Below are 26,850 nucleotides of genomic sequence, written 5' to 3'. Positions count from 1 at the left end.
TACCTTGGTGGAATGCTTCGTGGGAGTCTGGGTCTGGATTCGTTGCTTCAGCTGTGAGAGGGAAACCTAGTTGCAGAAGAGTTCTGATTCGCTGGCTGTGGGTGGAGGGTATTATCAGGGAGTGAAATCGGAGCCTTTAAAGGAGGGAGAGAACCACAACTTGGCTGCTCTGGTGAACCTAGACCAGTTTGCGAGACGGTTTGTACAGCTTTAGAAGTCAACAAACCTGGTTGTCTTTTACAGACCCTGAAAAAGAGGAGCGCCAAAGGGACGACTGGAAGAGGAAGATGCCTACCACAGACTTTCTGATGTTGGTGAGTCTTTTCCAGACTTCCTCCTGGTTAGAAGGCACTTGTCTCCTGAGTTTTACGGTCAGAACGTGTAGATTTCACTTCTGATGCTTACTTTGGGTGGCTTTGCATTTCTGCCACCTTTTATTTTGGATTAATGATCTGGGTGAATAAATGACTGAAGTAAATATATGAATGCTGTTTATGTAGAACTTAAAAATTATTGAAGATTTTTCTTCAGAATTCCTTTTTGTTTTATTTTCACTTTGTTGCCCAGGCTATTTACTGGAGCTACCTGCCTGCCTCAAACAGTCCTCCTGCCTCAGCTTCTGGAGTAGCTAGAACTATACAGTCTGGTGCCACCTCACCTGGCTTTCTTTTTCAAAATCCTTGCAATTGGCTCGGCTCCCTGTAGCACAGTGGTTATGGCGCCTGCCACAAGGCCTGGTGATTCTCTTGTTACAGCTGCTGTGTTGCAGCAGTAGCCTTAGAATCTTAATTGCCTGAAAGGCATTTGGAAACCCTGTAGTCTGGCTTTCTTGATGCCTAGGACTCCTTTCCACAATGCCCTGTCAGGAGTGCACACTGAATACACTCTCAGGGAGTTGTTTCCAACTTAATTTTAGAAAGTTTTTCATTTGTCCAAATCACTTAATAGATTGTTGGAATTAGGTTTGACTGTGTGTAATAGAAAAACTGAAGTAGGCTCATCGCCCATAGCACAGTGGTTATGGCGCCAGCCACATGCACCGAGCCTGGCAGATCTAATCCTGGCCTGGGCCAACTAAACAATAATGACAACTGCAGCAAGAAGATAGCCGGGTGTTGAGGTGGGTGCCTGTAATCCCAGCTACTTGAGAGGCTGAGGCAAGAGAATCACTTAAGCCCCAGAGTTTGAGGTTGCTGTGAGGTGTGATGCCACAGCACTCTACCTAGGGCGACATGGTGAGACTCTGTCTCAAAAAGAAAAAAGAAAACAAGTGATAGATTTTTAAAAGATAAAAATAGATTTCTTTTTTTTTGGACACAGGGTCTTGCTCTGTTGCCCCAGGCTAGAGTACAGTGGTATCATTGTAGCTCATAGCAACCTCAAACTCCCAGGTTCAAGTAGTCCTCTTGCCTCAGCCCCCTGAGTAGTTAGTTGGGACTACTGCATGCCACCATGTCTGGCTAATGTTTCTATTTTTTTTTTTTTTTTTTTTTTAAATAGAGCTTGGTTCTCGCTCTGTTGCCTAGATGAGTCTCAAACTCTAGGCCTCAAGCGATCTGCCTGCATTGGCCTCCAAAGTGCTAGCATTAGATTACAGGAGCAAGCCACCATGCCTGGCCATATTTCTTTAACGTAAGAGAAATGTGGAGTAGGTACTTGTGACTGATCAGGCCTTTCTACCTGTTAGGTTCATGTTTCATTCAGCAGGAAGAGGAAAGGGAAGAAAAAGGGCTTGAGCCCTTGTTTCTAATTAAAATACTTTTGGAATTTCTATGTACAGAAGAGTATATAAGGCACATATCTAAGAATCATAATAATGAAAACAACCATACCAGGTGAGGGGATAGGCATACAACATTAATTCCCAAACCCAGATGCCCTGTCCTGTTACACACATCCCCTTCTCTCCCCTTTTGGGATAACCACTGTCCTGAATTTTAGAATAGTCATTCCCTTGCCATTTTTTTTTTCTAAGTAGTGTTACCACTTATGTATACATTCCTAAATTTAGTTTTGTTTTTTAACTTGTAAATGGCTTTATCTGTATTTTTTGCGATTTTCCTTTGTTGCTCAGTATTTGTGAGATTCATTCATGTTGTTCCATGCAGTTTATTTAGTTCATTTTCATTGCTCTATGGTATTTCATTGTATGACTAAACTGCAATTTATTTTACTTACAAGGGACATTTGGGTTGTTTCTAATTCAGGGCTTTTTTGAACATTATCATTACAGACTTTCTTGTATGCGACAAATGATCACAGATGTGAGAGTTTTTTGGGATTTATACCTAGGAGTAGAATTGCTGGATAGTGAAGGGTATATCTCCCTAACTTCACTAGGCACTGCCAAACTTTTCTACAGAGGCCTATACAATCAACAGTATATGGAAGGTCTTGTTTCTACACAACTTGACAGAGATGGTATTTTTAGGCTTTTTATAATTTGCTAATCTGGTAGGTGAGTAAATATAATTATGGTTTCTGTATGCATCCTCTGATTACACATGAGGTTAAGCACCCTTTTAAATGTTTAATGCCCATTAACATCCTTTTTGTGGCTGTCTCTTCAAGTCATATGCCTTATCAATTTTTTATCTATTTCTCTTCTGTTAGATTTTGTTATATACTTGCTGAGGTTTTGTTATTAGGTGCATATAGATTTAAAATTGTTACATCTTATCTAGTGCTTTATCTAATGCTTTTTAATTTAATATAATATAGCTACTTTAGCTTTTTGTCATGAAACAGGCAAACCACAAAGGTTTGAATAAATGAATTGCCTGTTGTATAGGCAGAAACTGCCCAACAGCCTTCCGAGTCTGTTACTCTAGCACTGCCATTTGTGCGTCAGTGTTTGTTACTTCATGAAGTGAATAAATCACTTAAAAAAAATCTGTTTTGAACTTAAAAAACATAGGACTTTTCTTTGAGGTCACTTTGCATGCAGTAAAGGGCACAGATCTTAATTGTACAGGTCCATAACAATTTACATGTGGATATACTCTGCTCATTACCCAGCAGTACCAACAAGCTTCTCATGTTCTTTCCCAGTTGATACCCTACCAAAGGTAATCATTTTTTTCACCATAGATTAGTTTTGCTGATTTTGAGCTTTATATAAATGGAAACGTGCATTCTGTTTTGTGAGTGGCCTTTTTGCTCAACACTGTGTCTGTGAGAGTCAGCCAGGCTCTTACGTAGCAATAGTTTTCTTATTGCTGTGTAGCTGTGTAGTAGGACAGCGTTTAAATATATTTTAATTAATTTATTCATTCTATAGTTGGTGAACATTTGTATTTCTAGTTTTTTGGCTATAATGAATGACACAGGTACATTTTTTAACAGATTTGTTGGTAAACATCAAACATACATAAATTTGATGGAAGGTAGGAGGCTTACTTGAGCCCAGGAATTTGAATCCTGCCTGGGAACATAGCCAGACACTGCCTCTAAAAACAAAAACCAAAACAAATAGAATTGTTGTGTTGTAGTATGTACTGTCAAACCAGGTTTCCAAAGTGGTTGTACCAATTTATACTCTTGTTGGATTTTCTTAATAGATAACTTGCGGAGTTAGCTTTGGGCAGCAGATGTTAAATTTTTATTAACGTTATTTGTACACTGTACTTGGGCAGGGGCACTGAGATCTTTCCTAAAGCTGTGTAGGCACTTTCAAATTGTGAAATGCCATTCCTTTTCCGTAATTTCTCCAGAGAGTAAAACTTAACTGCTTTCTTGTTTATCTCTAGTCTATAAATATTGATAAACATTTGATGGGAACAAAGTTTGGTTCTTTTCGAGTATGAAAAGGGTACTGTTAAGGTCTGTTAACTAAGCATTTAGTTATAAAATACCATTTGTAGTGGTTTAATTTCGAGGCCACTATATAATCCTCTTCAGAATCTAAATAGCTATTTTGGTGTATTTACACTTTACACTCAGTATTGAGGAGACCATGTTCTTTGAGGCTTTCCCTGAAACATTTAATTTTTTTTTTCTTTCCCCTGAAACATTTAAGTTCATTCTTTTGAATTGCATTTTGGCAGGCGAGGTTGGTCTAAAAAGGAATAGATCAATCCTGTATTGAGTTCCAGTCTTAATGGCACAGAGTCTTTGAGACAATTGAGGCAAATAGAAAATTCTGTTTTCAAACTCCACTAGAAGGGGATCTAGAACAAATAAGAGAATGCTATGGTAGGCCTGCTTCTTGTCTGACTATTGGGCTAGAGTAGAAGAAAGTGTACAACTATAGCACACAGCCATTTTTGAAATCATTTTCAAATGCCTTCCTAAGAGTCATCACCGTAGCAGTCAACAGTCATTTATTTGGATGACTGAAAACCTGTGAGTTTGTGATCTGTAAACATAGTAGGTAAGTGATTTAATCTTGTTCTATAGTAGGTAAGAGGGCATTAGCAACATTCTGATTGAGTTAGTAAATTGTTGAAGGTTAACAGTTGACTTAACATCTTTCTTACAAAACTGCTCGTTACAAGATGTATTTTGTTTCTGTGAGAAAATACAACATAGGCATGGGAATCAAACTACATAGAGCCTCTCCCAGCTCCTTTGTGACTTTGGACTTGGTGAAGGTTGCTTTTTGTTGCTGTTTACTGAAGAGGAAAGGAAAACGTTTTATCAGAGAATTCAGAATATTTAATAAGTGTTTATTATTTTCTATTACTTTATTTCATTTGATAGTCACAACAACCCTGTGAGTGGATGTTGGTCTCTTTTTATCCTTGGGAACTTTTTGTTGAGTTATAATTGTAATTGTTGTAATTGTAGATGAGCAAATCCAGTGGCATAGCTAAGGCCACACAGCTTTTAAGTGAGAGCTAAAATTAGAGTTGAGGCTTTTGATTACCAGTCTAGACTTTCTAGGACACCACAACTACTTTTCAGTAGACAGATTAACTTGACTCTCAAGGAGTCCACCCGAGTAGTGACCGAGTAGTGTCAGTTTATGGGAATTCTCAAAGGTGACTGTCCTTTTCTGGTATATGGGTAGTTGCTGTTGATATATGCTTAGGAATTGTCAAAGAAAAGAATAGTGTTTTTAAAAAGTTTCATCATTTTAGTAGTTAATAATTCTGTTTATAAATTTTAAAAAGTAATACCTCCAGACAAGTTATCTTTAGGTATTTACGGTTGCTGTCGTTTGGAGACCTGAGCTTTATGCTCTAATTCTACAATTGTGAAATTAAAGTTGCTGCTATCTTTGGCCCATTTAGAAACTTTTCAGAAGGCCTTTGTTTCTTTTTTCTTTTTTTTTTTTAAAGAAAGCTTTTGGATCCAAAGAATCTTAGGTGATTGGTCTTAGTTGAGTGAACATTTGGTGAACACAAATGCACAAATGGAATTGCTGGGTCATTATGTATTTGTAAGTGTACAGTGCATTAGGTTTTTTGTATGTGAAGAGTTGTGCAACCATCACCACAATCAATTTTAGGACATTTCCAAAGAAACACAGTATTTGCCAGTCACTTATTTCCCCATCCTTAGTTGTAGGTCACTACCACTTTTCTGTCTATAGATTTACTTCGGACATTTCATGTAAATGGATCATATAATATGTAGTCTTTTGTATTTGACTTTTTCACTTACAGTGTTTTCAGGGTTCTTCCGTGCTGTAGTGTGGATCAGAACTGCATTTCTTATTGTAGTTATAGGGCCTTTCCTACTGAATTTTAAGGAATGGGTATATCCAATAGTGTCTCTTGTTTTCAACCTACAGGAGACATAGGGGTCTTGGGTTTACTTTATATATAATAGGACCCTTTATAATACTAAGGCTACTTCTGTGATTCATTGTAGAGCAGGGGTTATTAATTGGGGAATTTGGACCCCAGCAACTGGCCTTTAGGATGTCCTGAAGTCATTGACTCTTTGTGATTATTTGCAAAATTTTATGTTTGTAGGTGTTTTGGGGGTTGGGAGTTTGGGGAACTGTGAAGATCTCTACCTTTTGTTAAAAGTTAATTATCACAAAGTTAAATCATGACTCTCCTACAGATATAAAATGAACATGTTAAAGATTTTATTTTGCTTATAATGAGGAAACCTGATTCAAAGAAGTCCAAAGACACATTTATAGATCAGGAACATTGAAATTAATGTTGAGGCAAAACTATTCTCTTCTCTAGGGAAGGGAAGTCAATTGAGCCTTTATTGGACCTGGCAGATTTGCATGTTACAGATGAAGATTGGTTTGCATTGCTACCTACTTTCAGAGTTGAAAACTGCTTTCTTACGATGGGGTGTTCTAGATAATGCATAATCTTTCATTGGAAGCATACATTTCCCTCTGTACTTCAATAGATTATCAAAAGTCTGAAACTCTTACAAATATTAATTTTAAATTAAATTCACTAAGCCGTTTACTTCAGTTTTCAAAATTAGCTTCTTGGTGATTTTGAAGGTAGACTTTACAAAAGGTGTTTATATAGGTTAAGGTTCAGGGACCCAGGCATAGCTCCCTGTTTTATTCTTTCGAACAGGATTACATGTTAGAAATCTCCAGAGAAGTAGCTTTTGCAGTTTAGTTCTGTGAACTAAAATAAACTCTTAAGCCCCCTACTGACTGAATGGACCCCATCTTGGCCAAGGGTACTCTCAGGCCCCTGTCTCCTAAATACCTGTCAGCCAGAAGAGAAGAGAGAACAAACATACCTACTTTTGCCCTGTCCCTTTTGGAGTTATTTTTTTGTAACGATAAAATACAAAAATCTTTAACAGTCCTAAGCCCTTGTAAGACAAAGGTTAAATCACCTCTGCAGGTCATCAGTTTACTTATCAGATCAGTTGAGTTTTGGAATATGTCCGGTGGTTTATCTCTGATTAATAGACTTCCTTATCTTAACTTAAAACATTTTAAGCGTTTAGACCAGTGGTTCTCAACCTTCCTAATGCTGCATTGTATTTTCATTGTTAAAAAGGGGTCATGACCCACAGGTTGGGAACCGCTGCTTTAGACAAAGCTTTATTTCTTTAATAAATACAGATCAAAGCATCTTTAAAGCCATGTATAACCTGTAATCCCACTCTTTGGAGTGTCCTGGTTTTTTTGCCAAACCAGTGTATACCTACTTAGTGTAATTGCTGTCTGCCTAAAACATGAAACCTAACTGTATGTAACTCAACCATGGCAAAATCACTTGCTCAAAGACCACTTGCTCAAGACTTTTTGGAGATGGCTGTCCTGGCCATGGTAACACATGTTCAGCTCAGAATAAACCTTTTTAAAATTATTTTACAGGGTTTGGGTTTTTCTTTCCTATTGACAGGTTATACTTACCATATATTTGATATTTCTCATCTGTGATAACATTGTGACTATGGTAGAGAGAGGATTTCTACAAATGGTTGTAAATTTGGAAAGTCTAGATATCTTAACTCCACAGCAGTGATAGATAACCCTATTAGTAAGATAAGTATGGGAAGGGAGAAGCTTAGATAACTTCTTCCCCAATTGTGATATGCTCGGGGAAGTTAAGATTTCTCCTTTCTATGTGAAAGCATATGGAATTACTAATATTTCACTAGATCTTATTATTCAAGAAACTCTCATTTCTAGTCTTCAAAGGTTGACGATCTTCATTTAGACTTTTAAAGATAACCTTTGTGTGTGTGCACAGGAACTCATTGAGCTAGTGATTATCAGAGACTCTGGGAGTTCATAGCAAATTTAGCAACATACCATGTGCCAGTTGGCATATAAGCTTTTCTCCCCTACCTCCTTGCTTTAGGCAGAGAGTATATTTGCCTACAAGATCTGTAGTTGCTCTCACCTTTGTGTCCCTCAGCTGTTAAGTAAATAAGTAAAATAAAATGACCATTAAGCAATGCTAAGGGCAGTCTGCTTTTATGAGCTTAGAAGCTTTGATTTTCCATGAATACGCTCCTCATCACTAGGGAAAATTTCATGTACATTTCCTTCTGGTGGCCAGGATGGTTTTGTATCTCAGGTATGGTAAGGTGCTTTATCTGGATACTTTGGTGCTAAGTACAGAGCGGTTAGACTTCGGTGTGGAATAGTACTGAGTGTACAAGCAGATATATCTGACTCTTGACAGGAGTGGCTGGAAACAAACTGTGGGGTGTTAAGTTTGTAGAAATGAACTTCTCAGATCTGGATCCTTTTACTCGTGTGATGGAATTTGGGGGAAGTATATGGCTTGCTGTTTATTTCCTAAGAAATGATTATTCAGTTTTTTCGAACTATTCTGTATCATAGTCTCATTACTGGTGACTTGGAATGGCTGGTTGGTTTTGTTGCTCAATTCTTCCTTCTTTAATGACCCAAGAGAGTTTTCCCTTTGGGGTTGTGATCTGTTTTTGATGGTAAACTTTAATGCCTTTTGAGGCTGTACAGTCAATAGTGTTTTCTAACCTGTTTACTTTGTACTTTGAAGTTCTGCAGAATGCGATATGAAAGAGAATCATATTCAATTAGCTTCCTTTTCTGTTTTAGGGCAGAAATCAAGAATAAATACACTAACTTTTGGGGTCTTTTTTGTACTTTTCCTTTCCTCACTAACCTGAATCTCAGTCCTCCGAATACTTTTTGATCTTCAGACTCTTAAGGCAGTAGGTGAACTGGGTAAAACTGGTTTCTTTTTTCCTCAACAGCCTATTCCTACTTTAAAGCTTAGATTTCTAGTTCTTCCGGAAAAAGTATTGGGTGCAATTGTGTTAGGGGTGAAGAAAATGGAAGGAAGGAAGAGAACAATAAATACAGGTAGTCCCTGAGTTACAGACAGTTGACTAACTTATGACTCATATTTACGAATGGGGTCTATTTCAGGTAATAGGTAAATATACCTGTTTCATACAAATTCAACTTAAGAACAAACCTACAGAATGTATCTCACTTGTACCCTGGGGACTGCCTGTACTTTCTTGCAGGATTGCAGGGTGGAAGATTTTGGTTTTCATTAATGTCTGGCCAGAGAATAAATATTAGCCAGGAATAATTAATTGATCTCTAATGGATTGACATGACTGGGCCCTGACAGTAATGCTTCCTAAGAAAGCTGGATAGATACCTTTTCCTCACTGTCTGAATGCTGATAGCCATTAAGTCTGGGTCTCAATAGTATGTTAAGTCAGCCAGTGGGTAATTCTTTTACAAATGAAAGGGATAGAAAGAGAAGTTCTCAATGAGATCAGAATCATGCTGGGCTCTATCCTTTGCCAAATGAATTTCTGAGTGTGTTCTGCAACATACTTTTCGGCTGATGTTGATGCTCCCCACTTGTTTAATGGAAAGAATATTAAACAAGAAGTTAGATTTTATTTATTTATTTATTTATTTATTTATTATTTATTATTTTTTTTTTTGCAGTTTTTGGCAGGGGCTGGGTTTGAACCCGCCACCTCTGGCATAGGGGACCGGCGCCCTACTCCTTTGAGCCACAGGCGCCGCCCAAGGAGTTAGATTTTAATGGGGGCTTTGTCTTTAGTTTGTCCTCAGGGAAGGCGCTTTTTGATATTAGTCTTGGTACCTCAGTTCCTTCATCGCTGAAATGGGATTGGACAAAGTGCTATCTGAAGTTCATTCAAACATTAAGATTTTGTGACAGTTCTCCATAGTACTTCTCAAAATAATTTCTTTCAGTCTTTCTTTTGGAAGCAGATTAAGTAGTGTGAGTGTGTGAGTGTAAATCTGTAGCTGAGAGAAGAATGAAGTTTGCCATTTGAAAAGGTCACTCACTTAAGGGCAGTCCACATCCTCAAAGTGTTCAGCCTTTATAGGACATGGTCACATTAGAAATACACAAAAGACATTATACTGTGGCGTGAAGATGAACCTTCTATAGGAAAGTAGCTTTTCCTTGATTTATACAATGAATCTCCTGAGATTAGTGAAATCGTTAGGGCATTACTGTTTTCAATGCTTCTGGCCCCAGGTCTCTGTTGTAGCCAGTAATGCACATTCAGACAAACAAGTGGTTGGAGAGGTACAAGTTGTTAGGAGCTGAAGGAAAGTAGCTTGTGCCCACTTTAGTTTTGGCCACACAACCATTGCTTACTTGACACTGTAATAATCCACTGAGTAAAATTGCTACATTTTCCTTGGCAGACACTGTGTCTGTGGCCCTTCAGAAATTATTAGTGGAGTGGATCAGCCTGACTCTGGGAATTTTCCTTTGCTCTTCAGCCAGATTTTTTAAAAATATGAGTGGAACAGTAACAAGAAAATACATTGGAATATCTTGCTAGCCTCTCTGTTAGGCTTTATACCTCCATAGTTTTCTTTGGTACTCTTCTTTCATGTTACGCTTCTCCAGTTAATGTTTAGATAGTCATACTGTTTTGAAGCCTTGAGAGATAGTTCCAGTTATCTCTTGGAGTTCAACTTGAAGTGTCCTGACTCTGTCACTTTCTATCAGTCCTGACTCTGCCACTTTCTCAGTTTGACATAGCAAATCAGGTAACCTTTCTTGACTTTAGGTTTCCCCATCTATAAAGTAATAACTCTTAATCTGAGCATTTCATGAGATTATAAAATGCCAGTAAAATAATATGAAAGCCATTTAAAATTTTAAGTTGTGCAAATATTACCATGTATTCTCTCCAAATAATGTTAACGCTTTTTAAATGCTTCACCCTTTTCTGTGCATGTTGTCATGGCTCCTTTGAGCCTTCTCTTTCTAAATTAGTTTTATTCTCTCTGTAATCAGGTGGTCACTTAATCTTTGAGTTTTAAAGGGAAGGGAAAGTTGTGAGTGATACAAATGAGTGCACTCTAATCCCTATAAAATAGTGCCTGCACAGAGTAGGCACTTAGGAAATAATTGTCGAATGACTGAAACTCTTAAATGGTGGTAGGCATGCCTATAGCAGTGACAGTGTTAGTAGAGCCCTTTCTGGGTTGGCACGGCAGGCAGCTCTGCGGGGCTGCCTGGATGGAGATGCGGTTGCTTTTGAATAAAACAAATACAGGTGACATCTTTGCCCACTTTCTGTTGGTACAACTGGCAGGGGTGTCCACCCTGTTTTTTCTTTTCTGCTATCCATTAGAAGAATAAGAGTTGTTTGGGACACACAATAAATATACAAACACTAACGACAGCTGAAGAGCAAAAGAAAAGGTTCCAGGCATACTTTTCATAATAACCAACACAGATAAGCAAAACAGTCCTCAAATAACCTGCATGCAGCCTGTGATTGCAGGTTGGATTCCCTTGCCAGACTATTACAGACTGGGTGATTAAAAACAATAGAAGTTTATTTGGCTTATAGTACTAGAGGCTGGAAAGTCCAAGAGCATGGCACTGGCATCTGTTGAGGGTGTTTTCACTGCATAATAACATGGCAGAAGGACAAGTGTACGTGAGAGCCAGAGACAGTGGAGCCAGAACTTCATCATTTTTGGGGGAGCCTACTCATGATAATGACATTAACCCATTCCCAAGGGCAGAGCCTCCCGATCTGATCACCTCTTAAAGGTCTCATCTCTCAACACTGTTACAATGGCAGTTAAGTTTGAACATGAGTTTTGGAGGGGACATTCAAACCAAAGCAGGTAGTTGACCCTGGTGAATAACGGAGAAAGAACTGTGTTAGTGCCAAGGAGAAACATATCATCCCGTGTGGCTGTTAATGTTTACCATATGGCTTTTCTCTTAGTCATATTCATTATAGAATGTTTCTTTAGGAATAACTTGGTAATGAAGAAATTTAATGAGAAAAAAATATCACTGCCTAATTGTCAGTTGTCAAAAGCTACACCAGTTGTCAAAAAAGGTTTTTGGGGAGTGGTGAGAGAAAGGGGTGGATGGTGGAGAATCGGGTAGTGTTACAATGAGACATTTCCTTATGAAATATTTTGCTCTCTTTAAAGTGATTTGGGGACTGAAAGTATCATTAGGAATAGTTGTGGGATAGTATTGGTAGGAAAGTACTCATGACTGGCTGGAAGGATGAATCTCCTGGGCTTATTGCTTCAGATCGTAATTCTAAACTCACAAAAATGTTAAGAGAATAAGTCATAAATAAAATGCACTGAGATTGCGTAGAGTGGAAAATAATGTTAGTTATTAATGTTAGTTAATAAGAATGTTATCTTCCTTATTGTATTACACAACCACATTCTAAATTTAAAGAAACCAGAAGTAAAATCACTCTGAGATTTTGAAAGTGCAGGTCACGATCCATTTAGAGGAACACAAAATCAATTTAGTGGGCCAATCATTAAAAATGAGGAGGAGGAGGAAATAGAAAAGAAATGTGAGTGCATCACATATAATAAGATATTTGGTATTATTTTGGTTTTATGTTTTTCTGTTTCTTTGTGTAATAGATTATTATGTCATAAAATACATTTCTCTGGGGGCTGTATTAGAATAGTTTGAAACTCAGTGGTCTAACAAATATCATGCCCCAGATTTACAGGATTTGTAGACTTCTGCTTTTGCGTACATTCGTGAAAATGTCTTGTTCCCTTGAAGTAGGCTGACAGAATTTCATATCACTGGGGGCTAGTAGACTCCTCAACTTCCATAAATTCTAGCAGCCGCCTTTTGTCCAATAATGACTGGGATTATTTTGTACTATTTAGAATGTCTTTGAGGCATCAGCTGAAACCTCTTTATTAGATTGGAAATGGAATAAACAAGATAAAGGCTGGTTAATTTACTCTTATTTGATAATAGCATCTTTTTTTTTTTTTTTTGACTCATTATTTTGTCCTCGGTAGAGTACTGTGGTGTCACAGCTCACAGCAACCTCAGACTCTTGGGCTTAAGCGATTCTCTTGCCTCAGCCTCCCAAGCAGCTGGGACTACAGGTGCCTGGCTATTTTCTGTTGCAGTTGTCATTGTTTAGCTGGCCCAGGCCGGGTTCGAACCCATCAGCCTCAGTGCATGTGGCTGGCACGGTAACCACTGTGCTACAGGTGCCAAGCCGATAATAGCTTCTTAAAGTAGTTAATATTTTGAATCTTAACTAAGGTTATCAGCAGTTTTTTAAATTTAATATTAATACTTTTTAAAGATTTATGATATTCTGTACTATCATTCAATTGAGAAGGTAGGTGTTTGGTTTTTTTTTTTTTTTTTTTGTTCTTGGGACACATTTCCTGTGTTTTTTTTTTTGGAGCCAGAGTCTCACTCTGTCGTTCTGGATAGAATGCTGTGGTGTTATAGCTTATAGTAATCTCAACTCTTGGGTGGGAGCTATCCTCTTGTCTCAGTCTTTAAAGTAGCTGGTCCTACAGGGGCCTGCCACCCCGCCCAGCTAGTTTTTCTATATTTAGTAGAGACAGGGTCTCACTCTTCATCAGGCTGGTCTCCAACTCGTGAGCTCAAGTGATCCACCCGCCTCTGTCTCCCAGAGTGCTAGGATTACAGGGGTGAGCCACCTTTCCTGGCCTACATTTCCAGTTTTTTAACAGTGAAGGAAGGAATGCTTTGCTGTGGAAGCTTTCCAAAATTATTCTTTTAAGTAAGAGCTAGAGATACATTCCTACCCCCCTCTCAAAAGCATACATGTACACAGACACAATTTATTTGTTTTGTGACTATATTTTTCTGTGATTCTTCTTCTAAATAAATAAATAGAGCACAGACTGGTGAAGTAATTTGCCTGGAGTTATACAATAAGCTGTTGGCCTTTGTGGATGATGATTCATATTTCTTGTATTTCCAGAGACACATAAAAATTAAGTTGAAGTAGAAGCCTAAGAATTAAAATTATAAATATATATGCAGTACATTACCGACAAAAAGTGTATTGTTATAAGCTAAAGACGTGGTGAAAAACAGTAATTATATTAGGTTCTTGTGCCATCTCTATCTAATTGTTTATCTGTAGTCATGACCTGGTTACACAATTTTAGATTGTTATGAATAGTACCATATGTCCAAGATAGATTCTGCCAAGAACATAAATTGCAAAGAAAACTTTTTGGATGCCACTGAGTTATAATATGTTAAGTGATCATCTGCCCATGAATACTGTGAATCAGGAATTGAAACAGAGTACTTAGTACTGAGTCAGGAGGCTCTGGTTCCTAGGCACACTCTGTCACATGTGCGCCTGTATGATCTTAGACATGCCAGTTCACCTTGGAGCCTCTGCTTGAAAAGTGAAAATGTTGGACTTGACCTCCCAGGTTCCCTTCACCTCCTAGATTCTGTGCTTCCCAAGGGCTGGAGTATTGCATCAGGACCTGGCCTGGGCTTTGTGCTGTTTTCAAGGCGCACAGGAACTTTTTTCCAAAGAGATAGGCTGTATTACCCCACAGAGCCCAGTAATGCAATGAGCTGTCAGTGTTGTGAGATGCCTCTTCATTAGGGACTGAGCCTAGGTTGTTTGTAGTAACCTAGAAGGACTTTAGGATGATGCCAGGAGATGTAATTTCTGTGATCAATTAATTTCCTATTTAGGAAGCTTTAGAGGTAGAGAACTTAGAGATGTATCTCCTCTTAATATATACTCTTTGAATTCAAAGATTCCCATTATCTTCTTAAGAATCAAAGCAATTACCAAGAAAATATATTCTTGTAGAATATAATTTTACAAATGTTAATGAAGAATGTCTTTGTATCTTAACTGTAAGGCTTAAAAAAAATTTAGTTTGCATTTACTGTTTTTTGCTGGGTCCCTAATTCTAGTTGTATTACTTTTTCTTCAGTGCTGTGAAGAGTTTGTAATATCTATAGTCATCTTCTGATATTGGTAGCTTCTCTTTTCTGGGTGAATTAGGAATTGGTATCACCAGAAGAAAAGCTAGTCTGAATGATTATTCTTCCGTTATCTGATTTTTTACATATTGTTTAATCACATGGTTTGACCAGAGTTGTAACATTAGAAGATTCTTTTTTTTAATTTATTGTAATGAGAGACAGGGTCTCGCTCTGTCACCCAGGATGGAGTACAGTGGCACAGTCACAGCTCACTGTAACTCCAACTCCTCAAGTGATCCTCCTGCCTCAGCCTCCCAAGTAGCTAGGACTATAGGCATGTGCCATCACACACAGCTAATTTTGAAATTTCTTTGTGGAGACAAGACCTCACTCTGTTGCCCAGGATGGTCATGGACTCCTGGCCTCAAGCTTCCCACATTTCAATCTTCCCCCCTCAGCCTCTCAATTTGCTGGGATCATAGGCATGAGCCCCGGTGCCTAGTTAGAAGATTGATGATGGAGATCATGACATGTCTTTGATAATAGACTCCTAGTCTTAGGTTTTGACCTGTACTGTGATTGCTTTGCAGTATTAAGGTTGTTGATGCAATAGTGGACTCTGGGGAAAGGCCACTGAGAACTGTTGGAGGGGTTGCAGATGCACTGTTTCCATGGGTAGCCCTCTAGGGAACCCAATATTTGCTTAATGTTAATTACCTTATACAACAGTCTAATTACTAAGGTTATTGTCTTAGTCTGTTTACCTTGCTGTAGCAAAAGACCATACATGGTGGGGTGGCTTATAAACAACAGAAAATTTGTTTCTCAGTTTAGAGGAGACCGGGAAGCCCAACAGCAAGACAACAGCAGATGTGATGTCTTATGAGACCCATTTCCTAAAAGGTGGACCTCTTAGAAGTTGTTCATAGATGGCACACTCATGTGGTGAAAGGGGCGAATTGGCTCTCTTGGTGTCTCTTTTCAGGGCTCTAATCCTATTCATGAGGGCTTCAAAAACTTCTGCTTCCTAATAGCCTCAGCTTGAGGTTAGGCTTTAACATAGGATTTTTCAGGGGACATACACTCACCCCTTGCAGTTATAGATGTTTTCAACAATCTTTTGTTGGGTATCTATCCTCCTAAGTTTTCCCACTCCCACTGTAACATTACACATGGATATCTAAAAGGAACATAACTCAAACCAATGTCATTATCTTTTTCTCAATATATCTTCTACCTTTTTCAGTTTTCTTTTTCTAGTCTTCCCATGGTTAATGGTGACCAGTCTCTCAGACTTGAACTTGAAAAATTAGAATTATCTATACTCTTCCAACTCCATATTTCCCGTATCTAAGAAGTTACCAAATCCTGTTTGCTTTATCACCAGAAGTATCTTTCAAATTTGTAGTACTTTTTATCCTCAGTGTTATATTGATTAAGGTCAAACCCAATTTATTTCTCTTGCTGGACTGTTAACAGCAATCTTTTAAGTAAAATTTTTGTCTCAGATTTAATCTCTTTCTTCTAATTATCTCTTACCAGTTACCAGTTATCTTAACTACTTATAAGTTATCTTACTACTGTCATGCTTGACAATTCATGCTTTTTTTTGTTTTATTGTTGTTGTTTTGTAATTTGCTTCTTTTTATTCAATATCATGTTCTGGAAATTTTCCCATGTAGTTCATGTAAATCTATCTTTTAGATATTTCATAATATGGGCACATAAAATGTATATATTATAGTTTACCCATTTATGGTTATGGACGATATTTATGCTGTTTATATTTTTTCTTTTGCTCTTACAAAGAACATCGAAGTAAATGTTCTTGGGTGTCTCTTTGTATATATGTGTAAGAATGTGTATATCAACAAGTGTAATTGCTAGGTCAAAAGGTGCATTTGAAATGTTAATAGACACCAACACATGACTTTACAAATGTTCCTATCAGTTTATTCGGGCTTCTCTCTGTGCTTTTTTTCCCCAAGCCCATTTTTAAAAATTCATTTTAATTTTTTAAAATGTTATTTTGTTTAAGTAATCTTTCCTCCCTCCTGCCATACATCCTCCTCTCCTCCCCCCCAAGCCCGTTTTTAATATGGACCTAGTGTCCTTCTCTCAGACTTGGTCCTCTGATGGATGTCTTCACTCACTTGGGGACTGTCAGCCAATGGCCTGGTTTGTTTTCAGTACAGATTGTGGGCCGGGTGCTCTACCTATGTTGAGGAGTTAGCATCGCATAGGACAGATGTAGTCCCGGCTATCACGTGGCTTATACTTACAGCACGCAGAACTGTTGCTACCCCATATTCTTTTTATGTGTTTGCAGCTACTGTTCTCTTCTTGCTGGCATGACTTTTCCTTTTATCTTTTTTGCCTAGATAATTTTCTTTAACCCTTTTAACTATCTTAATTTTATCCTCTGTCATTATCTTCCCCTCAGATAGAATTAGATGGGCCTTCCTCAGAGCTTTCCTTTAGCAAGCATTTTTTAAACAGCTACTTCCCCAGAAAGTTTTAATTATTTGTTTATGCACGTGTGTGCCTTTGTTTTTATGTATAGATACACTTGCATCACTCCCATTAGATTATAAGTTCAGTGAGGACAAGGAAATAGGGTATTTATCTGAATACTTCCCCAATGTAATGCCTTAATTAATTGGATATGCTTCATAAATGTTGAATAAGTAAATGAATAACAATCCATCAAATGACCTTATTTTGTGCAGGGGACTATGGGACATTGTTAATATGACTGTGAACTGTCTGTCTTTGAGGACCTGACCATAGAGTCAGGTAAATAAGGAACAGATGAGTGGACTGCAAGGCAGGCTGAGGTAAGCTCTTTGTAGGGCTTATCACACCTGAGTACTAGAGTAGAATTTAAAGGGAGAGGTGGATTCATTCGCGTGAAGGAGATACTCTGGTGTATTTACAGACGAGAGGATTTTTTTTTTGCTTGTGCCCTTGTATATTGAGGGATACACATCATGATGAGATATGGTCTCTGACTTTGTAGTCAAGTAGGGCCTTAGAATAGGGATTGGTAAACAAATCATGACCTACAGGCCAAATCTGGCCCTCCACCTGTTTCTGTGTGATCCATGAACTAAGAATAATTTTTACTTTTTTTTTTTTTTGAGATAGAGTCTCAAGCTTGTTGCCCTGGGTAGAGCGCTATGGTGTCACAGCTCACAGCAACCTCAAACTCTTGGGCTCAAGTGATTCTCTTGCCTTAGCCTCCCAAGTAGCTGGGATTCTACAGGTGCTCACCACAACGCCCAGCTATTTTTTGTTGTTGTTGTTGTTGTTGTTGTTGTTGCAGTTGTCATTATTGTTTTAGCTGGCTGGGGCCGTGTTTGAACCTGCCAGCCTCAGTGTATATGGTCAGTGCCCTACCCACTGAGCTATGGGCGCCGCCCAGTTTTTACATTTTAAAAAAGATTATTTTATGACACATGGAAATTATATGAAATTCAGATTTCGGGGTTCATAATTAAATTGTTTTGGAACGTAGCCATGGTCATTCGTTCACACACTACAATTGCATTTGCAGCAGTATTGAGTAGTTGTAATAGGCCCATTGTAGATGACCAGTTTGCTGACCACTGGGTTAGAGAAGGGAAAGGATTCAAATAAAGTAGGGAGGAAGAGAAATGCCATTCATATTGAGAGGATTAGTTTGATTAGTTAATAGAGCAGGACAGTGAATACTGGCAGTCACACTTAGTCAATCTGTAGGGCTGGAATGATGATCTAGCTTAACTCTTATTATATAAAAAGGTAAAAGACCAAAGCTCTCATCAAAGTCCACATGGCTCCTGAGTGGCAGCATTACACCAGAATGACTGGTGCACAAGTTCTGAGGGCTGTAGCAGATGGATGATTAGATTTTTGCTGAGGTGGGGCCAGACAGGGACTGAATTTGCCCTTGAAAAGTGAGAATTGAATGACAAACTAAGAATAGACTTCCTGTCTCTCACTGAATGTAATGTTTCTATTTTTCTCTTGTATTTCTAGAAGTCCTTTGAGCCCTACTTAGAGATTTTGGAAGCATACTCTACAAAGGCCAAGAATTATGTAAATGGGCATTGTACCAAGTATGAGCCCTGGCAGCTAATTGCATGGAGTGTCTTGTGGACCCTGCTGATTGTCTGGGTATATGAGTTTGTCTTCCAGCCAGAGAGTAAGTACACGCTCCCTCTTTAAAGGTGTGTTGGAATGTCAGTAGCCTTGGAATCCGTTGCTGACAGATTGCATGAATCTGTCATTCTTACCTTTTGTTTTGGTTTTGATTTTTAAAATGTTTAAATGGCCAGATGTGGGGGTTCACACCTGTAATGCTAGCACTTTGGGAGGCGGAGGTGGATGGATTGCTTGAGCTTACAGGTTTGAGACCAGCCTGATCAAGAGGGCGATCCCATCTCTAAAAATAGCCGGGCATTGTGGTGGGTGCATGTAGTCCCAGCTACTTGGGAGGCTGAGGCACAAGAATCTCTTGAGCCCAAGAGTTTGAGGTTTCTGTGAGTTATGATGCCATGGCACTCTACCGAGGGTAACAAAGTGAGACTCTGTCTCAAAAAAAAAAAAAACAAACCCAAAAAATGTTTAAATAGAAAGTAGTACACTTTCTTCTAATTGGTGAAGTTATAATATGACTCTGTGTAACTCTTATTGCTCAGGTTGTTTTTTTGGATTTGTAACTTACATAAACATTCCTTAGAGTTAGTCATTGTAAAGATCTACAGATAATCTCAGAGTGTGGCTTAAACCTTAAACTGGTAAAGTACCAGTTTCTTCCCTAGAGCATAATTGTGTCACCTAGAATTCCCTCATCAGGAATTCATTGCTTTCATTTTGGGCTGCCCTTTTCAATAAAGATGAGGTGAGATTGGAACAGCACTTACACAGTGACCATTTGCGTACCTGTTATTTGCCAGTACCTTACCATCTGGGATACTCGTATCAGTAGTATAAGGTCCTTGTTCTCTTGGAGCTGAACTTCTGATGTAGTTAGGGGAGAGTGCACTTTGAACTTCCGGGTAGTGACTCACATTAACCTGGCGAAGAAGGAGGCCACTTTGTAGGATGCAGAAGATGAGAAGTCTCTTAGTGATGTGCTGTAAATCCCCACCCCTCCTCAGCTCTAAGCCCTTCTTCCATCCACCATCTTTCCCCCACCTAGAAACCTGGGTGCATGTTGCCTTCTTGTGAGTTATTTTCCTCGGCAGGATTTGCTTGATAAGTTTTCTTTGCACCTAAATATAACTGTTAATAGTAGGCTTGGTGGTGGGTGTTCTGTGACACCTGCTGCCCCCCTTCCCCACTCTTAATAGGGTATCTGACTTAACTTCCTTAGGGTAAGAAACCGATAACATTGAAGAGAATCAGTCATTTCTCATTTGTTAGAAATTTCCACAAAGCTTTGCTTCCCTGATAATATCTGTTTGAATGAACTCTTTACACTTTCTTTCCTTTTCTTCCTCTTCCCTCAGGAAAGGCAATTTAGAAGGCAGATTTCTGGTTTTTCTTTTTTACCATGCAGGTAGCCATTAAACACTAAACATTATGGCATAGTCAACATTGCAAAACATGACACCCAAGAAACAAGTTCCACTGTGTAGGGCTTAAAATTAAAGTGGAAACGGGACGTCACCGTCCTATCTAAAATTTTTGGTTTGTGCCAGCTTTTAAAACCTAGTTTGCAGTTGCTGCTGCTCATCTTGCAAGATTTTCGCATAAACCCTGGCAAATGAGGCTGACTGGCCCTTGTGCTGCATTTGTTTGATGGGTCGGGTGTGGACGCAGCCCTTGTCACTCTGCTTGGGCTTCCGCCTTTCCCAAGAAGCATTCAGTTCAGGTAGGAAGGGCCTGTCATCCTGCCAGGTGAAAAGCCACCTTTCAGAGGACTCTCATCATGTATGATGTAGCGAATGTACTTTTCTTTCTTTCTTTTTATTGTGATAAAGTATATATAACAGAAAATTTGCCATTTTAGCCATTTTTAAGTGTACAGTTCTGCAGCATTAAGTGCACTGATATCCTTGTGCAGCCTTCACTGCCAACTATCCCCAGATCTTTCTCATCATCCCAAACTGAAACTTTATTTTAATAAACATTAAATAATAACTCCTCATTGCCCTTTCCCCATAAGTAATCCCTGGCAACCATCTTGCTGTGTACTTTTCAAGCTGGAACATTTGTCAATCCAGACTAAGGTTAGAGATCTTGAGATTTTTTTTTTTTTTTGCTATGATTAGTATTAAGTTTAGCATTTACTTCCTTTAAAAACAATTTTAAAAATTAATTTATTTTAATTGGCAAATAAAAATTGTTTATACTTATCTTGTAAAACATGTCATTTTATGGAATTGAGCTGATTAATATACAACATTACCTCATATATTTTTCATTTTTTGTGGGTAGGTATTTACTTCTGTTTTTAGTTCTGCAGCTTCCTGTGCCAGGCCTTTTGCTTAACTAGTTAGTAGAGATACAGCCATCTTAGGTCCTGGTCCTTCCTTACTACCTGCTTTTTGTGTTTAAAAGGAATGTACTGGCCTCTGAGCATTCTGCGAGAAAATTATCGTAGCAGTATATTAATGAGATGTGCCTCTAAATCTTAGTGGGCTGAACTACAGACCATTTTAGTTCTTTTGTTTCTAATAATAACATTTTTTAAATTACAAAAGCAGTACATATGCACTGTAGAAAATTTGGGGAACATAGAGAAGCATGTAAAAACAAAATTAAAATCTTCCTACTGAAGAAAACCACTATATGTGTATCTCTGCTTGTATATCTGAATCAGTTTGAACCATACAAAATGTCATTGTTACGGGTCAAAAAATCATTGGATATTGACAGTTTCACATAGTTCAGTGCCTGTATACAGTACACTTTTATTTCGTAACTTCCATCTTGAATTTTAGAAATAGATAAGAATGTCTTTCCTCCAGAGGTCAGGGATAATTTTGATAGAATTGCTGTATTTTTAGTACCTTGCTCAGGTATTGCTGAACAATCAAGTTATTTTTAGTATATCGTTCCAGAGGAGTCTAAAGTCTGGACCAGTGATAAATTTTGCTGATCTTCCATTTTTCAGTCCCTTCCTGAGGGGAGAGGGTAGTTCTGGAACAAAGGATGTGGAGAACTGTGGGGTGGTTAACAGCTCTCTGGGGTGTTATCTCTTCCTTCTGCTCTCATTATCAGCTCATAGCTTACTACTTTTTACTGTGATGTTGATTTTAACTTGGGCTGTCCATAGTTCAGCAACAGAAATCAGCTTTATGTAGTGGGAGGAGATGATAAACTCAGTTTCTCCCTCCGGCACCCCAGGCAACACCCTCCAGCTCTCTTAGCCTATTTCCTCACTATAAACAGGGCACAATAAAGCTTGCCTTACCTAGTTACAGGGGTGATAGGAGAATCAAGAGGCATCATTCTTGGCCAGGCTCAGTGGCTCCTGCCTGTAATCCTAGCATTCAGTGAGGCTCAGGTGGGTGGAATGCCTGTGTTCAGAAGTTCGAGACCAGCCTTAGCAAGAGCGAGACCCGGTCTCTAAAAATAGCTGGGCATTGTGGTGGATGCTTGTAATCTCAGCTACTCGGGAGGCTGAGGCAAGAGGATCTCTTGAGCCCAAGAGTTTGAGGTTGCTGTGAGCTATGATGCCACCACACTCTACCCAGGGCAACAAAGTGAGACTCTGTCTCAAAAAAAAAAAAAAAAAAAAAAAAAGCATCATTCTTGTGAAAGGAATTTGTAAACAGTCAGGATCCATGCGTTGTTGTTCTTACACTGGCATACTGGCATTTCCTATTTTGTTACCTTAAAAATTATTTTTTTAATTCTTTTTTTTAAAATTAATAAATAAAAATTATATATATTTATAGTATACAACATGATGTCTTGAAATATGTATACATTGTAGAATGGCTAAATGAAACTAATATATGCATCATCTCAGTTTTTTTTTTTTAGTAGAGACAGAGTCTCACTGTACCGCCCTCAGTAGAGTACCGTGGCGTCACACAGCTCACAGCAACCTCCAACTCCTGGGCTTAGGCGATTCTCCTGCCTCAGCCTCCCGAGTAGCTGGGACTACAGGCGCCCGCCACAACGCCCAGCTATTTTTTTTGTTGTTGTTGCAGTTTGGCCGGGGCTGGGTTTGAACCCACCACCCTTGGTATATGGGGCCGGCGCCCTGCTCACTGAGCCACAGGCGCCGCCCCATCTCAGTTTTTGTAATGGTGAGAACACTTAAAGCCTACTGTCTTAGCAGTTTTTAAGTATAAAATACATTGTTGCTTACTATATCATCCTGATCTCTTGAACTTATTCCTTAAATCTAACTGGAATTTTGTATCTTTTGACCAACATCTCCCCAGTCCTCCCTTTCCTCCTACCCCCAGTCCTTGATAACTACCACTAAAGCATTCCAATTACTTTTTTTGTTTGTTTGTTTTGAGACAGTGTCTGACTTTGTTGCCTTGGTGGTGTCATAGCTCAGAGCAACCTTAAACTCCTGGGTTCGAAGTGATTCTTTTGCCTTAGTCTCCTGAGTAGCTGGGACTACAGGTGCCCGCCACAATGCCCGGCTAGCTTTTAGAGACTGGGTCTTGCTCTGCTGGTCTTGAACTCCTAAGCTCAGGTGATCTACCTGCCTCGGCCACCCACAGTGCTAAGATTACAGTCATGAGCCACTGTGCTGACCCTCAGTTACTTTTATTTCTATATCTCTGGGGACTTTTACTTTTGAGATAATCTTTTTAGGGCATTGCCACATGATTTTTTAATTTTTAATTTCTCCATCTCTGATCCTGTATTCTGTTTTTTTTTTTTTTTCTTCCAATCTGGACCCTTTTTTTTAAATCACAGAATTAGTCTATTTTTTTATTGTCCAGTTTAATCCACCTACTCAAATTATTATACTTTTAGACAACTGGCCCAGTTTGCAGATTTTTAGACTGCTTTCTGCCTCATTAATGAATTACTTCCTCTATTAAATAAGGAAGCAGTTCTGAATCTTTCCAGCTGTAACATTGTTAGAAATAGGTGAATAGCAATCAGCTAAAATATCCAACATTAGGTTATAGTTATTAGGTGGACTGTTATGATAACATTTAAAAATATGTATAGGAAGAATTTTTAATAATGTAGAAAATGCTATACATGAGAAGTACATAAAACAAGATCTCATCTATAAATTACAAAGGAAACATTCCAACATTTAAATAGAAATGTAAGTACAAACAAGTTGTTTAAGTATTCCATGTCTTAGTTACCTGTTTTTTTCGAGGCGTTTACAAACTCTTGGCTATAGGGTGAGGTAGAAAGAGATGGAAGCACCCTAAGCAGAAACAACTAGCAGAGATGCCAAGCATCGTGAAATAAATAGGAATGCAGTGTGCAGACACTTCTTGTAGTTGTTGAATGGAGAGGGAGCTCCTCTTGGCCAGGAAAGTTGAAATGACCAGATTCCCTAGGAATGCAGTAAAGGTTCATGCCTTGGATAAAAGCTAGGTCTTGGACCAGTTTTGACACACAGGGTAAGTGGATAGCCACTTCAGCAGTGATTCCAGCGACAGGCACTTCCCTGAGAAAGCTTCTGCTCAGCACGAGAACTTAAAGAGCAAGAGGAAGTGAAAGGAAAATTAGGGCAAGGAAACAGATAAAAGAAATCACCCATGAGGAAGAATCAGCAGAAAACTCCAGGCAACATGAAGAACCAGTCCACAACAACCCCGCCAAGGGACCATGAGGTAGCTACTGCAGATGATTCCACCTATACAGAAATGTTAGGAATGACAGAAAGGGAATTTAGAATACACATGTTGAAAACAATGAAAGAAATGATGGAAACAATGAAGGAAACTGCTAATAAAGTGGAAAATAACCAAAAGGAAATCCAAAAACAGAATCAAATCAGAGATGAACGATATGAAGAATATAAAAAGGATATAGCAGAGCTGAAGGAAATGAAACAGTCAATCAGGGAACTTAAAGATGCAATGGAAAGTATCAGCAACAGGTTAGACCATGCAGAAGAAAGAATTTCAGAGGTAGAAGACAAAGTTCTTGAGATAACTCAGACAGTAAAAGAGGCAGAAAAGAAGAGAGAGAAAGTAAAACGTTCACTGTCAGAATTATGGGACTTTATGAAGCGTTCCAACATCCGAGTTACAGGAATCCTAGAAGGGGAAGAAGAATGCCCCAGAGGAATGGAAGCCATAGTAGAGAATATTATAAAAGAAAATTTCCCAAATATCACCAAAGATTCTGACACACTGCTTTCAGAGGGCTATCGAAGCCCAGGTCGCCTCAACTCTAACCGAGCTTCTCCAAGACACATTGTGATGAACCTGTCCAAAGTCAAGACAAAAGAAAAGATTCTGCAAGCTGCCAAGAGTAAGCGCCAGTTGACCTACAGGGGCAAATCCATCAGAGTGACCGCAGACTTCTCTAATGAAACTTTCCAAGCAAGAAGACAATGGTCATCTACCTTTAATCTACTTAAACAGAACAATTTCCAGCCCAGAATTCTGTACCCTGCTAAGCTAAGCTTCAAAATTGATGGAGAAATCAAATCATTTACGGATATACAAACATTGAGGAAATTCGCCACAACAAGACCAGCTCTACAGGAAATACTTCAACCTGTTCTGCACACTGACCACCACAATGGATCAGCAGCAAAGTAAGAACTCAGAAATTAAAGGACAGAACCAAACCTCCACACTGATGCAAAAGATAAAACTAAGCAATGGACTCTCACAAAACAAGATGAATAGAATACTACCACACTTATCAATTATCTCAATAAATGTTAATGGCTTGAATTCCCCACTGAAGAGACATAGATTGGTTGACTGGATTAAAAAACACAAGCCATCCGTTTGCTGTCTGCAGGAAACACACCTGGCTTCAAAAGACAAATTAAAGCTCCAAGTCAAGGGTTGGAAGACAATTTTTCAGGCAAATGGAATTCAGAAGAAAAGAGGAGTTGCAATCTTATTTTCAGATACATGTGGATTTAAAGCAACCATAGTCAAAAAAGACAAAGATGGTCACTTTATATTGGTCAAGGGAAAACGACAACAAGAAGACATTTCAATTCTAAATATCTATGCACCCAATTTAAATGCTCCCAGATTCTTGAAACAGACCTTACTCAGTCTGAGCAATATGATATCTGATAATACCATAATAACAGGGGACCTTAACACTCCTCTTACAGAGCTGGACAGATCCTCTAAACAGAAATTAAACAAGGATATAAGAGACTTAAATGAGACCCTCGAACAACTGTGCTTGATAGACGCATATAGAACTCTCCATCCCAAAGATAAAGAATATACATTCTTCTCATCACCCCATGGAACATTCTCCAAAATTGATCATATCCTGGGACACAAAACAAATATCAACAGAATCAAAAGAATTGAAATTTTACCTTGTATCTTCTCAGACCATAAGGCACTAAAGGTGGAACTCAACTCTAACAAAAATGCTCGACCCCACCCAAAGGCATGGAAACTAAACAATCTTCTGTTGAATAACAGATGGGTGAAGGAAGAAATACAACAGGAAATCATTAACTTCCTTGAGCATAACAACAAATGAAGACACAAGCTACCAAAACCTATGGGATACTGCAAAAGCAGTTTTGAGAGGAAAATTCATCACTTTAGACGCCTACATTGGAAAAACAGAAAGAGAGCACATCAACAATCTCACAAGAGATCTTATGGAATTGGAAAAAGAAGAACAATCTAAGCCTAAACTCAGTAGAAGAAAAGAAATATCCAAAATCAGATCAGAGATAAATGAAATTGAAAACAAAAGAATCATTCAGAAAATTAATGAAACAAGGAGTTGGTTTTTTGAAAAAATAAATAAAATAGATAAACCATTGGCCAGACTAACGAGGAATAGAAAAGTAAAATCTCTAGTAACCTCAATCAGAAATGATAAAGGGGAAATAACAACTGATCCCACAGAGATTCAAGAGATCATCTCTGAATACTACCAGAAACTCTATGCCCAGAAATTTGACAATGTGAAAGAAATGGATCAATATTTGGAATCACACCCTCTCCCTAGACTCAGCCAGGAAGAAATAGAGCTCCTGAACAGACCAATTTCAAGCACTGAGATCAAAGAAACAATAAAAAATCTTCCAACCAAAAAATGCCCTGGTCCAGATGGCTTCACTCCA

At 38.5% G+C, this 26,850-nt stretch overlaps 2 protein-coding genes across 3 annotated transcripts in view; both read left to right on the top strand.

Annotated features, from left to right (window-relative positions):
* Positions 1–26,850, top strand: part of PALD1 (phosphatase domain containing paladin 1) — a 361,757-nt gene that overhangs the window by 298,820 nt on the left and 36,087 nt on the right. The gene's annotated exons all lie outside the window — the stretch shown is intronic.
* SGPL1 (sphingosine-1-phosphate lyase 1) overlaps positions 1–26,850 on the top strand; it is a 58,478-nt gene that overhangs the window by 511 nt on the left and 31,117 nt on the right. For both annotated transcript variants that reach the window (XM_053582758.1, XM_053582756.1), the window contains exons 2-3: positions 244–314; positions 18,654–18,819. In XM_053582758.1, the coding sequence (XP_053438733.1) occupies positions 288–314; positions 18,654–18,819 (193 nt within the window). In that variant the 5' untranslated portion in view covers positions 244–287. The remainder of the gene's footprint in view (positions 1–243; positions 315–18,653; positions 18,820–26,850) is intronic.

This window comes from Nycticebus coucang, chromosome 3 (genome assembly GCF_027406575.1).
Source record: "Nycticebus coucang isolate mNycCou1 chromosome 3, mNycCou1.pri, whole genome shotgun sequence".
Classification (NCBI taxonomy): Eukaryota; Metazoa; Chordata; class Mammalia; order Primates; family Lorisidae; genus Nycticebus; species Nycticebus coucang.
Note: the sequence above shows the minus strand (reverse complement) of the source record. Positions and strands in the feature narration are given on the sequence as shown.